The sequence below is a fragment of the Entelurus aequoreus genome, linkage group LG01 (genome assembly GCF_033978785.1).
Source record: "Entelurus aequoreus isolate RoL-2023_Sb linkage group LG01, RoL_Eaeq_v1.1, whole genome shotgun sequence".
In the NCBI taxonomy this organism is placed as follows: domain Eukaryota; kingdom Metazoa; phylum Chordata; class Actinopteri; order Syngnathiformes; family Syngnathidae; genus Entelurus; species Entelurus aequoreus.
Genome location: NC_084731.1, coordinates 85,680,457 through 85,699,516, shown reverse-complemented (window position 1 = coordinate 85,699,516; position 19,060 = coordinate 85,680,457). Strand labels below are relative to the sequence as shown.

The 19,060-nt window shown below is 38.1% G+C and overlaps 1 protein-coding gene across 1 annotated transcript; it reads right to left on the bottom strand.

Annotated features, from left to right (window-relative positions):
• Positions 1–389: 389 nt before the first annotated feature.
• Positions 390–13,276, bottom strand: LOC133658188 (centromere protein L-like). Its single transcript, XM_062059910.1, has 5 exons — positions 13,163–13,276; positions 4,657–4,828; positions 4,329–4,580; positions 1,059–1,622; positions 390–990 (listed from the first exon to the last, which is right to left on the bottom strand). Exons 1-5 carry the CDS (start codon positions 13,255–13,257, stop codon positions 916–918), a joined length of 1,158 nt encoding a protein of 385 aa, XP_061915894.1. The 5' UTR covers positions 13,258–13,276; the 3' UTR covers positions 390–915.
• Between the last annotated feature and the right edge of the window lie 5,784 nt (positions 13,277–19,060).

The window sequence follows — 19,060 nt, the reverse complement described above, 5'->3', positions numbered from 1 at the left end:
TCATTTGCTCATGTTTTTTGTGACTTGAAGCTATCTGTCTCGTGCGCTAACTGTTAACCTTTCAGTTCAACTTTGGCTCCTCAGCCTTCACACGAAATTTCTATCGAAATGGTCCTTTCTATTTTTTTGGGGAAAAAAAATATTGTACTGGTTTTAAAGGTTAAACTTACCCAAAACGGTCCCTGCATCTTTTGATGTGTCAGTCAGTGGGAAAGGTTAGGGCACCTCTGGTCTAATCATTAGACCATCATATCAGACACTTATATGTCGGAAGTTGTGCAAGATGAAGTCGATTGAATTTTTTAAACATGTTTTCAATCAAATCAAGAATGAATTATAATTGCTCTGTTTATTGCATTATTGTGGTATTGTTGTGTATTGTTTTGATGGATTGATTAATAAATTCTTAAAAAAAATAAAATAAAAAAAGAATTATAATAACTTTTTTAAAAACAGGTTAAGTATACGCGCAGCCAGTCAGCATGGAGATGGCCTAAAAACATCTCTGAAACTGATTCTTAAAAAGAAAAATATATATATTTTATAAAAATGATTAATCTATTTAGAATCAGAATAAATAAGAATCCCTATTCGGGTGAGAATCGATTTTATTGAACAACCTGAGTCACTATGCCAGAAAAGTAGTTCCTCTGTGTTAGCTCTTACAATTAGAATGTTGCTGTAGCTTGGATAATATGCAGGTCACGGCATGTAAAGGAGCGTTGTTGCCGTTTTTTAAGCGCTTTATAGGCGGAGTAGATTAATCTTATTACCAGTGTCGTTAGCTGCCTTGTACTAGCAGTTTTTCACTGCTTATAATTTGTGTTTTCTTATCATAAGGATTGTGGATGATGGACAAAATTCCAGTTCCCCTTCAACATAAGACCTGATTTATTTTACCATCTGCAGGTTTCTTCAAATTGGCATCTTGAGGAGGGCGCACTCGGTCAGCAACGTCAGCATGGCGGTCATGTAGTTGCTGTTTAAAAACTGAAACCAAAGCACACATTAACAATACAAAGAGATGTATTTTACATCCGGTCTCAAGATGACGGTACCTTAATCTTCCCGCTACATTTGGCTCCTCCCAGTGCCGTGGACACCTGACTCAAGGTCCCAGCCGACAGGTCCACCCTGAAGTGTCGGTAGAAGTGGCACATGAGTCCCTTCATGAGCCTCATCACCTCCTCGATGTCAATAATGTCATGTTCGGTCATCCTTTCCTGCGGATCTCGCCTCACACTGCACCACAGCTGCCAGGCGTCCGCCGGGTCGACAGCGTAGGTGACCTGCAGCGCCGGCACGACCGGGAGAGTCCACACCATTTGGAGTTGCCGGGTATTGGGCTCTGCGTGGCAGTTGGTCCACAGCGCCACCAGCCACTGCAGGATCGTGTGGCTGATCTCCAACGGGGCGAAGAAACAGTCAAAGCTCTTCTGGAACCAGGATTTGACGGAAGCGGTGAGCGCCTCGGTCTTGCTGCTGCCAAATAGTGGCAGGCAGGTCAAGTCTTTTGGAAGTGAGTTGATGTAGTCATGGCTGCCGTTGATGCATGTGAGCCAGCCTTTCCACACTTCCTTCGGGGGCTCATCCTGCCTGCCAAACAAGGGCTTGCAGTAAATCTGCGGAGGAATGGAAAAGATGACTTTGCCAACGTCCTTGAAATTTGTCTGAGCATCTCCTATAAAAAGTAAAGATGTTACGATATCAGGGTTTTATGTTGCCAATGCCCACCACCCGTGAGATTGGCTGATACCAATACCAACCACATGTAGCAACTGTACTTTTTTTTTTTTTTAACTTACGGTATTTATGGTGAGTGCTGTTGGCAGTTAAACGTTAACATAATATTTTAAACTACAGAACTTCCTTATTCTCTTTTAGTACGTACAAAACTACCATCCACTACTCAATTAAATCATTTGTTTTTTGTCCTCAAAGTCCTCCTGTATCCAGGGAACTACTGCGAGTTTGTAAACGTGATCAAAAACAAACAAAGAAAAGATTTTGAGAAGACAAAGGTATCGATCACAGACTGATACGACCAGTTGAATCGGCACTAGTGATGTGCGATACCACTATTGTCGTTTTCGATCCGATACCAAGTAAAATTCAGGCTGGTATCGGCGATACCGATCTTATACCTTGTGTACCTAACGTGTCTGCTTAAATTTGAAAAAGTGTGTATTTTCAAATAATTACATATGTTGTTACTCCGGAGCGATTTATACTCCGAAAAATACGGTAAATCATTGTTTTGTTCCTGAAATAATCATTCAACTTGGAGCGTGGGTTACCTGTACCGTTGAACCTGTAGTAAGCACACTTATTTATATGAACAAAATGACAGTTGTCAGCTGTTAACGTATATTACCTCGATCAAACATGGCGGAAATGTCCGTTACAAGATGATGCACTAGTCAACAGTATGGATGCAACGACACTCGCCATAATCCTGCATGGGACAATCTGACTTTAATAAAAAAATAATAATCGTGATATTGAGATCGGATGATATGAAAAAAATTGTGAAATTTTTTTGCCATATGGCCTAGTTCTAGATACTAAATACTACTTGGCTTACATTAAAGTGCTCTAGCCCGTGGTTGGCTTATCCTCCTACGGTGTGTCGTGTAGCATGTTTAGCTATTTCCTTGTCCTCCATTGATGATATGAGGGATGTAAGAAATATTGTTTAATTGACGCGAGAATTACCGACTTTTAAGTGGTTTTGCACATTGGAAGGACATTAGCCGCTAACAAAGATGCAATTAGGGGTGCAAACACACACAAAAAATCGGTTCACATCCAAATCGCGATTCTAATTGACCCCGATTCCTAATCAATACAACATTTTTAAAACTCAATTTTAAAAAACTATATATATACTGTATATATATAGTATATATTAGGGCTGCAACAACTAATCGATTAAATAGATTAAAATCGATTATTAAAATAGTTGCCGATTAATTTAGTCATCGATTCGTTGGATCTATGCTATGCGCATGAGCAGAGTTTTTATTTTATTTTTTTATAATTTTTTTTTTATAAACCTTTATTTATAAACTGCAACATTTACAAACAGCTGAGAAACAATAATGAAAATAAATATGGTGCCAGTATGCTGTTTTTTTTTCAATAAAATACTGGATAGGATAGAAATGTAGTTTGTCTATTTTATCCGATTATTAATCGATTAATCTAAGTAATAATCCACAGATTAATCGATTATCAAATTAATCGTTAGTTGCAGCCCTAATATATATATATATATATATATATATATATATATATATATATATATATATATATATATATAGGGGACGGCGTGGCTGGCAGAGTGGCCGTGCCAGCAACCTGAGGGTTCCTGGTTCAATCCCCACCTTCTACCAACTTCGTCACGTCCGTTGTGTCCTTGAGCAAGACGCTTCACATTTGTTCCTGATGGGTCGTGGTTAGGGCCTTGCATGGCAGCTCCCGCCATCAGTGTGTGAATGTGTGTGTGAATGGGTGAATGTGGAAATAGTGTCAAAGCGCTTTGAGTACCTTGAAGGTATAAAAGCGCTATACAAGTATAACCCATTTACCATATATATAAACTTTTTTTTTTTTTTTTTAATAATACTTTTTTTTTTTTTTTTTTTTTAAATACTTATTGCTCCATGCAACCAGAGGTAACTTATCTTAACTGTAACCTATTTTGGGGAAGTTTCAATATAAATGTTACGCCAAATAATACATTGCAAAAATTGGTTTGAATCAAGAGTCGCGTTGAATCGAGTATCGTTTCTGAATCAAATCGTTACCCCAGGAATGGGATCAAATATTTAGATGCCCAAAAGATTCACACCACTAGATGCAACATTGCAGTCAAAACGGTTAGTTTGCTTGTCACTGTCAAATTTGCTAGAATGTGTTATTGACATGCATTATCTTGATATAATGATAGTATTAAAAGCTCTGTTGGCCAAATTTATATAATTCATTTTTATATAATTTATATCGTCTATATTGCGCAACCCAAGCTCTATGTGTGGAACATGTTTAGTCTTGCCCTCCAGTGATAATGCAACATAAGATATTGAGAAATATAGTTTTTCTTCCATAAAGGAAATGATTATCAGCTTCGGGGAGCGGCAAAAAGCTGCTAGCCGCTTGTCAGCCGGGGAACTACAAAATAAATACAGTGTCCGCCAGAGGGGATTGGTTGTTTGTGATCGCCATCAATCAGCAATGGGGATCACATACTTTCTCACAAGAATCGCCCAGTACTGATCGGTGACCGATCGATCAGCGCACCCCAAATAAAAAAGTGCCATGTTCACCTGTATTAAGACGGTCTCGGCATCAACTTCAGTTTGGGTCATCCCGTGAACCACGGAGAAGGTGACTCTGTAGCTCAGGCTGACATCCACCCCCACCGCCAGGCCTTGCTGTTTCTCTGCAGTCAGATATGCAGAGAGCTGCCTGGCATAGCTCTTCAGTTGGGTGTAGCGGAACTGGTAGAGGGGCGTGACGTAGGACAGCTGCCATTCCGTTCTCATCAGTAAGGCCAGCTGCTGGGCGTCCACCCTCTCCTGTGACGAGCGCAGAGGAGGGTTATGAGGACCGATCTCGTCGAGCAAGACGCGGCAAGGGCTCGATATGGCTCACAGCGATGTTGAGCAACTCCGGCGCTTTTCTGTTGGTGTTGAGGCGCCGTGACGTCATCGCCGGGGTCAAACACAGACGTGACGCCGCACCTAAGCAGCTGCGGTATGACTGCCGGTAGCTCCTGCTTTTACTCCTCCTCTGGCCAGCACTGTTCAGGGGTGTCTTTGCCGCGCTAAAAATCACACACGTTCACAATTTCACTTTAAACTATAAGAAATGTAGACATGATCAAGTGCTCACACTTGCATTGTCAACAGGCACATGCACAGATTGGTGGATTGCTGCAGAGATGGATGTGTTTCTTCTCTGATCTTTTATTTTGAATACGTTTGCAAAAATCACAAACAAACAAAAATCACATTGTCATTATGGGGCATTGTGTGTAGAATTTGGAGGACAAAAATGAATGTATTACATTTTCGGAATAAGGCTGTAACATAACAAAATGTGGAAAAAGTGAAGCGCTGTAAGTGCCCTTTCTGCTGGAGCCCTGTTTTTTTCTATTAATTTAAGAATAAAAATGATTCTGTCATCAATTCCCCCTAATTGTTTAAATATGGAAGTATTTTTGTAGCAAAACAATTTCCTATTGCGTATCTCAATCTAACCGATACACATGTCTGTTTTCCAATTTGTGTGTCTGTGTATGGACAGACACCAATAGAAAAAAATCGCAACACTACAACATTAGCGCAGCCATTGCTCCGAACATTTCCTAAATGTGTACAGCTCTGGTAATGGGTACATTCGCACCCACCTGCACAAATGTACTTCAAAATGTAACAATCAAAATAAATATGACTTTTTTTTTTTGTTTACTAGGGCATGCATATATAATATGCATTAGTTTGACCATTTAAAATCAACGATAATGAAAAGGAAATGCTTGGAAATAGCATAAAAATGCCCCAAAAACTTGGAAAAACGCGATTCATAGCGTTTCTTTTTGGTGTAACCATCATGAGCGTTCTGTTCAGGTATATTTATTTTATATTTTGATAAATCATCATATTTGTGTATTACTAAATTTAAATAGGTATTGATCAATCTTTAAGCTGTGTGTATTTGATTTCAGTTTGCTTTTGACATCTTATTTAGAATTGTAGTTGAAACTTTTACAACCTTGTGTTGCGCTCATGATGGCGTAACCAAACTAGATTTCATTTAATGATCTTATTTTGAATATTTATTCCCTTTTTTACATTTAGTATATTTAAATATTAATTTATAAACATTGAATACATTTCAAATATCAATAAAATGCAATTGCCTTCATCTTATAGGGTAATGTTTAGTTACACCAAGTCATGAGAGTAACACTAAGCTTCATCACTTTGACTTGTAATATCTCTAATTCTGGTGGTGTTTTATGCTTTTTTCTTTTTGGAACATGTACTATACATATAATACAATAAAGACCTATATACAATTATGTTTCTAGCAATACTTTAATTTTGCCTTTGAAAGTAACACTCCAATGTCCATTAGTGGAGTTGTACACAAATAGAATAGCAGCCGTTTACTGACATTTGTCATGTTTAGTGCAGGTAAAGAGGGTATACGTATTAACATTTGCATTTCACATCTGCGGTCCCCTCCAAGGTTTCTAATTGTATCCCATTGGGTTGAGTTGTTTCTTATTTATCGTTTTAACGATTCGATTCGGAATTTGTGATAGCGATACGATTCAGGCACGGTATCATTATTTTAGAATTATAGGATCCAAAACGATTCAGTGTGTTGAAAATGATTCAGTAACTTTTTAGGCAAATTTATCAACCAGTGTGACTAAAATAAATTCTGGATACTGGGCACTGCATGTGAAATGTCCTATATTTCTGTTATTTCTTGTAAGGGAATCAGATAAAGGGCTGTCAAAGTAACTATGTGTGCCCTTTTTGACCATCGGACCATTGTGTAGCGTCGGAAAATGTGGCTTCGTTCACTGGTCACAGTTGAGCCACAAGAGGAAAAATAACGAGTAGAAATGGACAAAGAGAAGGGTACAATATGGAAATGCCATGGCCAAAGCTATCGCAAGTCGTTCTCCCGACAAGAAAAGACACATTTTCGCCGTGAGTTGTCTTCACTGGAGCAAATGCCTGCTGAAAGTTGGTTGGAGCTTCACTTCCATGTTTCGATTACAGTTAGCATTAATAACATAAAATGTAGATTGTTACTGTAACTGCTTTAGTAAAATGGCATAAAAGCTCAGCAGAAATGAACGACGGGGGTCCCCACCCACATCTGCGGTTCCCTCCAAGGTTACTCATTGTATCCCATTCGGTTGAGTTTTGTCTTGCCCAATGTGGTATCTGAGGATGTCGTTGTGGCTTGTGCAGCCCTTTGAGACACTTGTGATTAAGGGCTATATAAATAAACTTTGACTGATTGATTGATAATGCAGACGGTTCTAAAATTTGGCTGACCACAGCGAGCCACCTCACCTAGTGATTCGACCAGCTCCTTTATTTTCGACACTTATGTTTCAGTTTTGAACACATTTCCATTCATTTAATACATGGAATGGGAATTAATTCAACTGCTTTTGTTACAAATGCGCTGTTTTGAAACATTGCTAGTAGGGCTGGGCGATATATCGAGTTTGTAAGATATATCAATATATTTTTAAACAGGATATGAATTAAGAAAATATTGTAATATCGATATAATTTATTTCACCTTAAAATGACCAAACGCTACTTATTTGTTGTGTTCCTTGCCCCCCTCCATGGGCTACTAAACCCCTCCCCTTCCTCCTTCCAAGACGTGCTTGCACTATACGAACATCCATGATAGGTTGGTTGTTTACTATTATGATTCCCGATTGGTTAGGGACAGGCCAATCAGAGGCAAGATAGGGCGGGTCACAGTGCCTGCCTGCAAATGTATTTTTTTATCCGAATTTGATACATTTTGTATTAATTTGCACAGCTATGTTATTTATTTTACGAAGAGAAAAAAAACTTTTCTATTTTATTTATGTTATTTAATTCTGTACTACTTAAACAGTTTATTTTATGTGCTGTTAAAACCCATCTTAACTAACTGGGTTAATAAAAGTGCCACTGACTGTTTACAGTACAGTTGTCATTCACTTCAATTTCACTGAATATGAATGAATGAAATTAGTTTATTTTGGTCATATAATCAACCATTTTGTGTGATCAATTTAACAGCACAGATTATACATATTAACAATCATACACATACACACACAAAAAGAAAAAGAATGACCGAAAAAGGAATAAACTGAAGCCAAGGCTTGTATTTGCCTATCCTACACATTCACTGAAAATTTGATTGCTTACATCAACGTTCAAAAAATCACTGGGAGGCAAGTAATCGTAGCTATATTTGATAATTTTCCATTATTTCACCTTTCAAGGCTTTCTTAAACCTCAAAGAACTACATGTCTTCAACTCATTACTGAGCTTGTTCCCCCATTTAACTCCTAAAACTGAAATACATTTGTATTTTATATTCGTTCTTACTTTACACATTTCAAAAATCAATATCCCCCGTAAATTATAGTTTCCTCCTCTTAATTTAAATAACCTAAAAATTAGGAGTGTAACGGTACACAAAAATTTCGGTTCGGTACGTACCTCGGTTTAGAGGTCACGGTTCGGTTCATTTTCGTTACAGTAAGAAAACAACAAAATATACATTTTTTTGGTTATTTATTTACCAAATTTGTAAACAATGGCTTTATCCTTTTAACATTGGGAACACTATAGTAATTCTGCCCACGTTAATCAACATTAAACTGCCTCAAGTTGTTGCTCAAATTAAATAAAATGACAAAACTTTTCTTCTACATATAAAAAGTGCAACATTAAACAGTTAATGTCCTTTTTTGCTGCGTCAACACAGCTCAATCAACACAGAAAAAGGTAAAGTGAAATACAGACAGGGCTTTGCTGTCCGTAACACACATACCGCAAAATGAGCTAACGTTACGCTAAAAGCTAATTAGCCTTCACCTCAAGCCAGGACTGCGAGCGGGCTGAGCTGCAGTTTAAAGTTTCTAGATTGTCAACGGGCTCATAGTGATGTTACTATGAGTTGACTGGGAGGTGTTTATTATAATTTGGGAGAGTCCGCTGCCTGATGCTTACTTGCTAAACACCTACCTGCTCGACGCTGAAGCATTGACTACATGCGCTCTGAATACGCAATGCTGATTGGCTGTTACCGCTTTGAATATGCACTACTGATTGGCTGTTACCGCTTTGTGTGTAACCAATCAGATGGTTGTGTGGGTGGGAAAATGCTGGGTGATGAGACAGAGGCAGTAGAAGCAAAGCAGCTTGTTAAGACTTTAGCTTAGAAACTCGTTCGGTACACCCCTGTACCGAACCGAAACCCCCGTAACCGAAACGGTTCAATACAAATACACGTACCGTTACACCCCTACTAAGAATACAAGCTGGAAGGCTGTTGTTCTTTACTCGAAACATAATTTCCATTATTCTGAAAATGTTAACACATTAGAACTTTTGAATAATGGATGGTAGGTTCATAGTAGCACGCTTTGTGTATTATTCTAGTTGTAATATTCTAATATCTCTCAAAAATTAATATCTTTATATGTGTACTTTCACCGGAAAATATATCGAGATATACATCAAATATCGAGTTTAAGTAAAAATATATCGAGATATACTTTTTCATCAATATCGCCCAGCCTTAATTGCTAGTGATGAATGCTTAAAAAATTGTAAAACTGCATTAATGTACATAAATTAAAGATGCATCGATAATACATTTTTAATCAAATCAAATCGAACAATTTTCGCGAGAGGTGCAATTTTTTTTGGGCTTGAGCCCCTGGCCCTCAAAATTTCTGTGCATGTGCCTGATTGTCAAAACACAAATGCAACAACAATGTTCCACACCAGACATTCTCGACTCGTTCGCAACACAAATGATGTAAAATGCAACTCGTTCAACAACAAAAACATCAGCTCAGAGCAAACTGTCTGGAACTGTCAATCGAGGAGAAACGAGTTACCATTTCTGGCCCCTGATGGCATCTCAAGTCCTACTCAAAAGACAAAAATGGTCGACAGAGATAAAGCACTGCTGTAAGCCAGTAATTTTCAACCTTTTCTGAGCCAAGGCACATTTTTTACATTGAAAAAATTCTGAGGCACACCACCAACAGAAAACATAAAAAAATTAAACTCAGTAGCCGATCTGACAATACTGACAATAAAAAGTTGTTCTCGCAATTGTTGGACATGAATTCAAACCATAACCAAGCATGCATCACTATAGCTCTGGGGCCGTACTTATCAATCTTCTTAGAGTGCCATTTTACACTTAAGTCCTGAGAATTTGCGAAATTTAGTCCTACTCTCAAACTTAAGAATAAAAGCTTTTTATCAACGTTCTTAAGTCTAAGAATCACTCCTACTCTCCACGATATTTAAGAGACCTTCAGAGGTGTCTTAAGTGGTTAGGAGTTGCCAGCAGGGGATGGCACTGAGGCGAGAGAGACGTGCGCGAACGCTCAGGGAACGGAACAATGTTTTGTTTTGATGACGAGCAGCTGATCAAACGGTATCGTTTAGACAGAGCGGATATTATTTTTGTCACAGATTTAATACTTTTCGATTCCTTGTTGATTTCTGCATGTGTCTGCAGTGGGCTAGTATATATAGAGCCACCCACACCAGTTTCAAATTAGTTGCCTAATTAATGAATTGGAAAGAAAATGTTATGACAGTAGCGTATGTGTGTGGCCGTGAGGTGAGTGACGTCAGTGAGTGTGTGGGCGATAGAAGAGAGGGAGCGGTAGCGTGAGTGCCGGCGGGGACTAGTTTGTTTTGTATTATTTTGTAGTTTATTGTCAAAATATACACTCCCATTGTCCACTTAAATATTTCCAAGATATTTCTTTATTCTTAGACAACGGATTCCCTTCCGTGATTGGTCATTTCTATGGACCCAGAAATTACGTCACCTAAAATTCCGTTTACGGCACATAGTAATGTCGTAATTCAGCTCTGAGTGTGACACTTAAGATTCAGTCCTACACTTCGCTGAAAGTGTGAGTAAGACGCTTGATAACTAACTTTTAAGTGCAGCTTTCAGCGAATAATTTATTTACTCTTAAGTCAACTCTTAGCAGACTTCTTAGGAGTAATTCTAAGAAGCTTGATAAGTACGGCCCCTGGTCTCAAAGTAGGTGTACTGTCACATAACGCCGTAACTTATTTGGAGTTTTTTTTGTGTTTTCCTGCGTGTAGTGTTTTAGTTCTTGTCTTGCACTCCTATTTTGGTGGCTTTTCCTCTGTTGTTGGTATTTTCCTGTAGCAGTTTCATTTCTTCCTTGAACGCTATTCCCGCACCTGCTTGGTTTTGCAATCAAGACTATTTAAGTTGTGTGGACGCAATCCTTTGTGGGGACATTGTTGATTGTCATGTCATGTACGGATGTACTTTGTGGACGCCGTCTGCTCCACACGCTGTAAGTCTTTGCTGTCGTCCAGCATTCTGTTTTTGTTTTCTTAGCAGCCAGTTCAGTTTTAGTTTCGTTTTGCTTCAATGCATTTTCTTAGCTGCACTCGCCTTTTGTTTTTTTGTGGTTTAAGAGCTAGATACCTTTTTACCGCCCGCAAATTGTGATCACGACAAACCATGTTCCCGACATCTACAATGCAATTAGCTACCTGCTGCCACCTACTGATATGGAAAAGTATTACACGGTTACTCTGCCGAGCTCTAGACCAGTGTTTTTCAACTACTGTGCCGAGGCACACTAGTGTGCCGTGAGATACAGTCTGGTGTGACGTGGGAGATTATCTAATTTCACCTATTTGGGTTAAAAATATTGTTTGCAAACCAGTAATTATAGTCTGCAAATGATGTGTTGTTGATGAGTGTCGGTGCTGTCTAGAGCTTGGCAGAGTAACCGTGTAATACTCTTCCATATCAGTAGGTGGCAGCCGGTAGCTAATTGCTTTGTAGATGTCGGAAACAGCGGGAGGCAGCGTGCCGGTAAAAAGGTGTCTAATGCTTAAACCAAAAATAAACAAAAGGCGAGTGCCCCTAAGAAAAGGCATTGAAGCTTAGGGAGGGCTATGCAGAGCGAAACTAAAACTGAAGTGGCTACAAAGTAAACAAAAACAGAATGCTGGACGACAGCAAAGACTTACTGTGGAGCAAAGACGGCGTCCACAATGTACATCCGAACATGACAATCAACAATGTCCCCACAAAGAAGGATAAAAACAACTGAAATATTTTTGATTGCTAAAACAAAGTAGATGCAGGAAATACAGTTCAAAGGAAAACATGAAACTGCTACAGGAAAATATCAAAAAAAGAGAAAAAGCCACCAAAATAGGAGCGCAAGACAAGAACTCAAACACTACACACAGGAAAACAGCAAAAAACTCAAAATAAGTCACGGCATGATGTGACAGGTCGTGACAGTACACCTACTTTGAGACAAGAGCTATAGTGACGCATGCTTGGTTATGGTTTAAAGTCACATCCAACAATTGCAACGACTTTTTACTGTCAACTGAGTTTCGTTTTTTTAATGATTTCTGCTGGTGGTGTGCCTCTGGATTTTTTTAACGCAAAAGATGTGCCTTGGCTCAAAAAAGGTTGAAAAACACTGCACTAGACAGCACAGATACTCAACAACGGCACATTTGCGGATTTTAATTACCGGTTTGCAAAAAATACTTTTAACGCAATTAGGTGAAATGACATCATCTCCCAGGCAGCACGTTGGAACATGTGCATGTGCCTCACAATACTAAGGTCCTAAGTAGTCCTGAGTTAAATCCCGGGCTTGGGATCTTTCTGTGTGGAGTTTGCATGTTCTCCCCGTGACTGTGTGGGTTCCCTCCGGGTACTCCGGCTTCCTCCCACCTCCAAAACCATGCACCTGGTGATAGGTTGATTGGCAACACTAAAATTGGCCCTAGCGTGTGAATGTGAGTGTGAATGTTGTCTGTCTATCTGTGTTGGCCATGCGATGAGGTGGCGACTTGTCCAGGGTGTATCCCGCCTTCCGCCCGAATGCAGCTGAAATAGGCTCCAGCACCCCCCGCAACCCCAAAAGGGGCAAGCGGTAGAAAATGGATGGATGGACAGCATCTCCCACGGCACACCAGACAACATCTCACGGTACACTAGTGTGCCGCGACACAGTGGTTGAAAAACACCGCTGAAAACAATAACAAATATGCAAAGATGTGCTGACACAAAACGTAATTTTCGTCTACACAATTTACAACTCGAAACACTTGTGTGCTAATTTAGCCATGGTGGTGAAATATATAGGTAGGGAAAACAGTCAATCGTTAATAATACAGATAGAGACGCCCTGGCTGGACGTCGATAAAAAAAAAACTGGCACGTGACAAACAAACATTTAACGCCGTACTTGATGTAACCAGTAAAGGCACGAAACATCATCTATTATGTTGAAGACGCTGTGCAAACAAACGTATTCATTTATATTTAGAAACATTAGACTACCTGATCCGGTTGGGCTCCATGTTTTTCATGTCGAACGAAACGGAACAGAACAAACCGGAAACAGATTTGAACGGGGCGCTTTCCCATGATTCCATGCGCTGAAATGCACCAATCACACGATCGCACCAATTTTAACCGGAAGTTGTTAGGTTTTATTTTTAATTTTTTTTATTTTATAAACCTTTATTTATCATTTGCAACATATACATACAATCAAGAAATGATTATAATAATTTTAAAAAGTACAGAAATAGTAAAAAAAAAAAATAAAAAAAAAAAACAGTACAAAACAGCGCCAGGGGGTTGTAAACTCAATAAAGCAACTAAAATAGAATTAAAAAAAAAATTAAAAAAAATAAAATATATATATATATATATATATATATATATATATATATATATATATATATATATATATATATATATATATATATATATATATATATATATATATGTAAAAGAAAGGGCATCTCTATCCTCCTTCAAAACCGCACTAAAAGAACACCTCCAGGCAACTTCAACCCTAAACTAACACCCTCCCCCTTCCACATCTCACCTCCCCGGATTGTAAATAATCAAATGTAAATAATCAAATGTAGATACTTATTCTTATGCTTTCTGATCGCTCTCTCTCTATGTCCACTACTTGCTGTACATATCCTACCAAGTCAGTCCTACACTGTTTCAATGTCCATTTCTTTGATGCAATTGTTGATGACTGAAGTGTTGATACCAACCAAACCTACCACCACCCCCCCCCCTCCCCCTCCCACACCCCGGATTGTAAATAATGTAAATAATTCAATTAGGGCTGCAACTAACGATTAATTTGATCGTCGATTAATCTGTCGATTAATCGTTTAAGAATCGGAACCCCCCCCCCATGTTACCATTTAGTGGTCAATTGTACGGAATATGTACTGTACTGTGCATTCTACTAATAAAAGTTTCAATCAATCAATCAATCAAACAAACTGTAAAGCCTATAGGCTCACACAAGTTCTGTAAATAATCCAAATGTTCACAGCTTTTTGGTTGTTAGAGGTAGAAAGTGTTTTAAAGTACCATGAATTGATTAATGTGGACCCCGACTTAAACAAGTTGAAAAACTTATTCGGGTGTTACCATTTAGTGGTCTATTGTGCGGAATATGTACTGTACTATGCAATCTACTAATAAAAGTTTCAATCAATCAATCAAATAGTTCTAATTCTTTTTTAAAGGCACAAAAAACAAGAAACTCACATTTATGAATATAAAACTTAGCCAATAGTATAATGAGGTTGCAAAGGTAAAATTCCTTTACACATTTTTTTTCAACCAGTGTAAATCCAAATAGCACATCTTTAAAACAAAGCACAATTTTGTCATGAATATTGTCCAGGATGAAATGACAGATGCCCTGCCATAGTGATGGAGTGCTTTCACAGGTCCAAAACAGGTGCTAAACAGTCTCTGGATGCATGTTGCATAAGGTGCAGGTAACATCAATGTCCTTCTTGTATCTAAAAATCGCAGTCTTTACATGGTAATAACCATGAATGATTTTGAAATGAATCTCTTTGACTTTGTAAGTAGATGTCATTCACAACATTATTCCAGAGCGCAATTACATAGGAGACAGACGCACAATCATTTTGGAATAAGCTGCGGATTTTTCTGTTATTTTTTTTCTGATTAAAACAAAGTTTTCCTACAGGAGTGTCAGTGGATCATTCACAGTTGTTACAGCAGAAAGAGGAAATGAGTAAGCCCTGTACAACATAACAAGACTTGTTGGAATGGCATCAAATACAATAGCAATTTGTTTGGTAGTCACAGGAATCTTAAAATGGTTTAAAAAATGTTTTGTAATTAAAAAGTTGACCTTCTTATTGAAAAGCTGACTCACTAAAATAATACCATTCTTGAACCAATTGTTGAGGAAAATAAATTTCCTTTTGTAACATATGTCTACTAAAATGGGACCCATTACCTCCCTGCTTGACACTCAGCATCAAGGGTTGGAATTGGGGGTTAAATCACCAAAAATGATTCCCGGGCGCGGCCACCGCTGCTGCTCACTGCTCCCCTCACCTCCCAGGGGGTGATGAAGGGTGATGGGTCAAATGCAGAGAATATTTTCGCCACACCTCATGTGTGTGTGACAATCATTTGTAATTTAACTTGAACTTTATTGTTCCAAATGACGTATTTCATAGGTGAGAAATTGTACTTGTATATAAGAGACCATGCCAGAAGGGCTTGGAATAAGCAACAGGAATCCTATCAATGTTGTAGGAAGTTGTGTTTTTTATTGAACAGTGAACATACATATACACTGCTAATGTACAAACACATTCAGGCACTTCCAATAAAATACCCATCAGTATTTTGTTCCAATATTTTACATCGGGTTGAGCCATTTAAATCACATTAAACAATTCTCATACAATCAAAACCTGTCAAAGAAAGTAAAAATAATTATGGGTGAGGGCCGACATCCGGGCAACTGAGCTACATACGGGTTCTTCGAGCCATAGCAACAAGACTGGCGTTGAAAACAAACCGTTGCCATTACTCTTTAACCTGTCGACCTACGCTGGCTAAACCCGTCATTCTGCCTCCAAAATGCCGAAAAACTGTGTTGTTTTTGGTTGTGCTAACCACAACTGGAAACAGGGAAAACAAAGGTTGTATTTTGTTCTGCCAAAGCGCGATAAAAGCCCACAGAGACGAGACAAATGGCTCGCAGCTTTACACTGGGAAAACGAGGACGGTTCTCACTGGAGTCCCCCAAAGTCCCGGGTCGTGTGTTCGGATCACTTCGTTTCTGGTAAATATAAGGAACAAAAATCCACCTTCTTAACCACAACTTGGCTATACCGTCCGTGCTAATGTTGTACTTGATGAAATTTTACCTTATAACGTTAACTGAAGTTATTGTTGTACAAAAATAACATGCGGTTTATACTATATAGTCTAAAGCCTAGCTAGCTATTTTCGAAAACCGGACGAGAGGATACCAAAGGCAGCGTTAACATGGACACCACCGGGAAAACGTAAGCCAGGGCGGCCAAAGAACACCTGGCGAAGAACAGTTGTACTTAAACAATACATGTAGCCCTCAAATTTCTCAATATTTTATACACTAACACTTGATCTTGTTGTTGATAACTTCCGCGTCTCTTTCTTAGTAGCGCGCAGGCTAAGCTAACTAGCAAGCTAAGCTAAGCCTGAGAAGCTTTAAAGTTCACTGAGACGAGTCTGACGCAAATAATACATTTTCGTTTTTTCACACGATATGCGAATAAGTAAACATGCGTAAATGAAGGATTTAACGCCGACTTCCAAGCCACAACGCTCGTTAAATGCTTTTTCTGTCAATGCTGTGTTCGCTGTGAGCTAGTATGTTTTCAACGAATTCCCGGTTGCTAGGGGATTGGTAGGCGGAAGTGACGTGGGTCCGCCCTCACCCATAAGAGACAATAAACTGATTTTTAAAATAAAACGTATTTACATAGGAAGTTGTGTTGTTATTCTGTTCTGGCACGGGATATGTAATTATTAAATGTATTATTATTATCAAAACAGTAAGACATTAAAGGCAGGTTTCTTCGGCTTTCCAAATCTTACGTAAACTCCCAAAGTCTTGCCTCCTTCCTGTTACCATGGAGACAGTATTTTTTTCTTCCTGCTCAGTGCACCGCCGTTTTTCGACATTTCTTTCTTTCACTTGCCACATTTAAAAATATGTAATTTAGGCATAAACAAATGTTATATTGTGATCACTATTTGCGCAGGTGCACTAGTTTAATCATCCCTCATGCAACATTCATACTGCATTGATGATGACCACATCAAGAGCCAATCAGATTGCAAATTGCCATTTATAAACTAGCGGTGGGCGATACTGCACATTTGGTTGTCGATATGATGCCGAGTAGGCGTGGATCCAGTTGTGACGGTGGCGATACTTTTTACTTGAATGATTTAGTGATATCTGCCTTGAACTTGTTGATCATGATTGGAATCTGAAGATATGCAAACAAAACAACATTTTTAATCAACCATTTTGTGAACAGTTAAACATATACAACAATGTAATCGACACAATAATACAATCATTCTCTTTTGCTTCAGCAAAATAAAGTCAATGATGCAAAAAAAAATAAAAACAACTTTTTTGATTGATTGATTGAAACTTTTATTAGTAGATTGCACAGTACAGTACATATTCCGTACAATTGACCACTAAATGGTAACACCTGAATAAGTTTTTCAACTTCGGGGTCCACGTAAATCAGGGGTGTCCAAAGTGCGGCCCGGGGCTATTTGCGACCCGCAACTAATTGTTTACCGGCCCGCCACACATTCTGGAAATGCTATTGCAAAAATAAACAAAGAACATTCAAAAAAGTGGAATGAGGTGAAATCTAACGAGAACAAGTTGACACAATGCTGCCAAGCAGGCTGTTTTTTTTATTGTCTTTTTTAAAATTGTTTTGCCATTGCTCAAAAAATAATAATAATGACAAAAAAATCCATGTTATAATGAATTATTTTCAAGGCTCCAGTTACTTCAAATATTTCACTTTAAATTGTCTTATGCGGTAAATATTACATATATTGTGTAGATGCCATATAAAAACATCAAAGTTTTATTTGACAAAAGAGCATAAAACAAACAAAATAATAGTTCAAACGTAAAATCGACAGATATATCTGAAGTTGATCTTGTAACTTAAGTGTTGGAAGTAAAAGAAAAACCTAATAAAAATGTATCACTTTATGAGTGGGGCACCTTTTGGAACCCAAATATATTTAGTGGTATTGTATTTATCTTTTCACTGTGATTACTAAAAAATATTAAAGAATTAAAATCAATGATGTCCTGCATTATTGATCTTTTAGGGCTCTAATGACTAAATACTGCATATTTCAGTTTTACTATAAAAAAACAAAGTTGTTTTTGACAGAAAAGCCATACAATTTTCATTTTATCACTTTATATGAACTTGAAGTTGATATAGAGATTAACTGTAAGCGTTAAATAAAAAATAATAATTTGACTTATTTTTTAACATTTTAATGACTTAGACCCTTTATGGTCCCCGGGACCCCTAAAGGTAAAATAAATAAAAAATCCATATATTTTGTAATGTTTTGAAAATGAAAAATATCAAAATGGCCCCCACATGCTTTCATTTTTCCATGTGCGGCCCTCAGTGGAAAAAGTTTGGACACCCCTGACGTAATTCAATTCATGGTAATTCATTGGCATTTTGTCGTTATAACACCTTTCTGTGTCCAAAGATAGTTTTTATACACATATAAAAATATTAATGGTATATATACCAATATTAACAACAACCAACAAACACATATGAAAATATGACAATCAATATAGACTAGGGAAACCAAAAACGATCTCATCACGAATGTATCGATCTGGTGGTATTGATACCATCGATGTTGATACTAGCCGACGTAAGCACAGCCATACTGCAAATGAGCTGTGCTTCCTTATTTATTTTACAAATAAAGACTCATATTGTACGATTCAATTTAAACTTGTGTCTCGGACACAATACAGTACGTGAAAAAATAAAAATTCCCCACATTACATTTTTTCTGAGGAAACTCCCTATGGACCCATGGGAATTCGGTGATCGCTGGCAGCATAGTCCAATCAAACAACGCGTGACCGCATGTCATTAAAAACAAAAAAAGAATATAGTTGTTCGGAAAACACATACAGTAACTGAACATATAGTCGGCAAAACGATGTATTTTACAAAAGCGGTTGAGGTTTGGAAGCGATGGGGAAAAGGTGACGTAAGCCGGGGAGCTGCGGGAATGTTCGCGCATGCGCGGAAGACACGACGCTGGCAAGATGGAACCGTTGCTTGGAACTCA

Bases quoted from the DNA above. Each gene is read 5' to 3' on its own strand.
- LOC133658188 (XM_062059910.1), bottom strand. From the start codon at position 13,257: ATGGAATCATGGGAAAGCGCCCCGTTCAAATCTGTTTCCGGTTTGTTC. The intron at 4,581-4,656 runs GTGAGCCATATC...CGCTCGTCACAG, and splicing joins CGGAGTTGCTCAACATCGCT to GAGAGGGTGGACGCCCAGCA. The intron at 991-1,058 runs GTACCGTCATCT...CTTTGGTTTCAG, and splicing joins AATGTAGCGGGAAGATTAAG to TTTTTAAACAGCAACTACAT.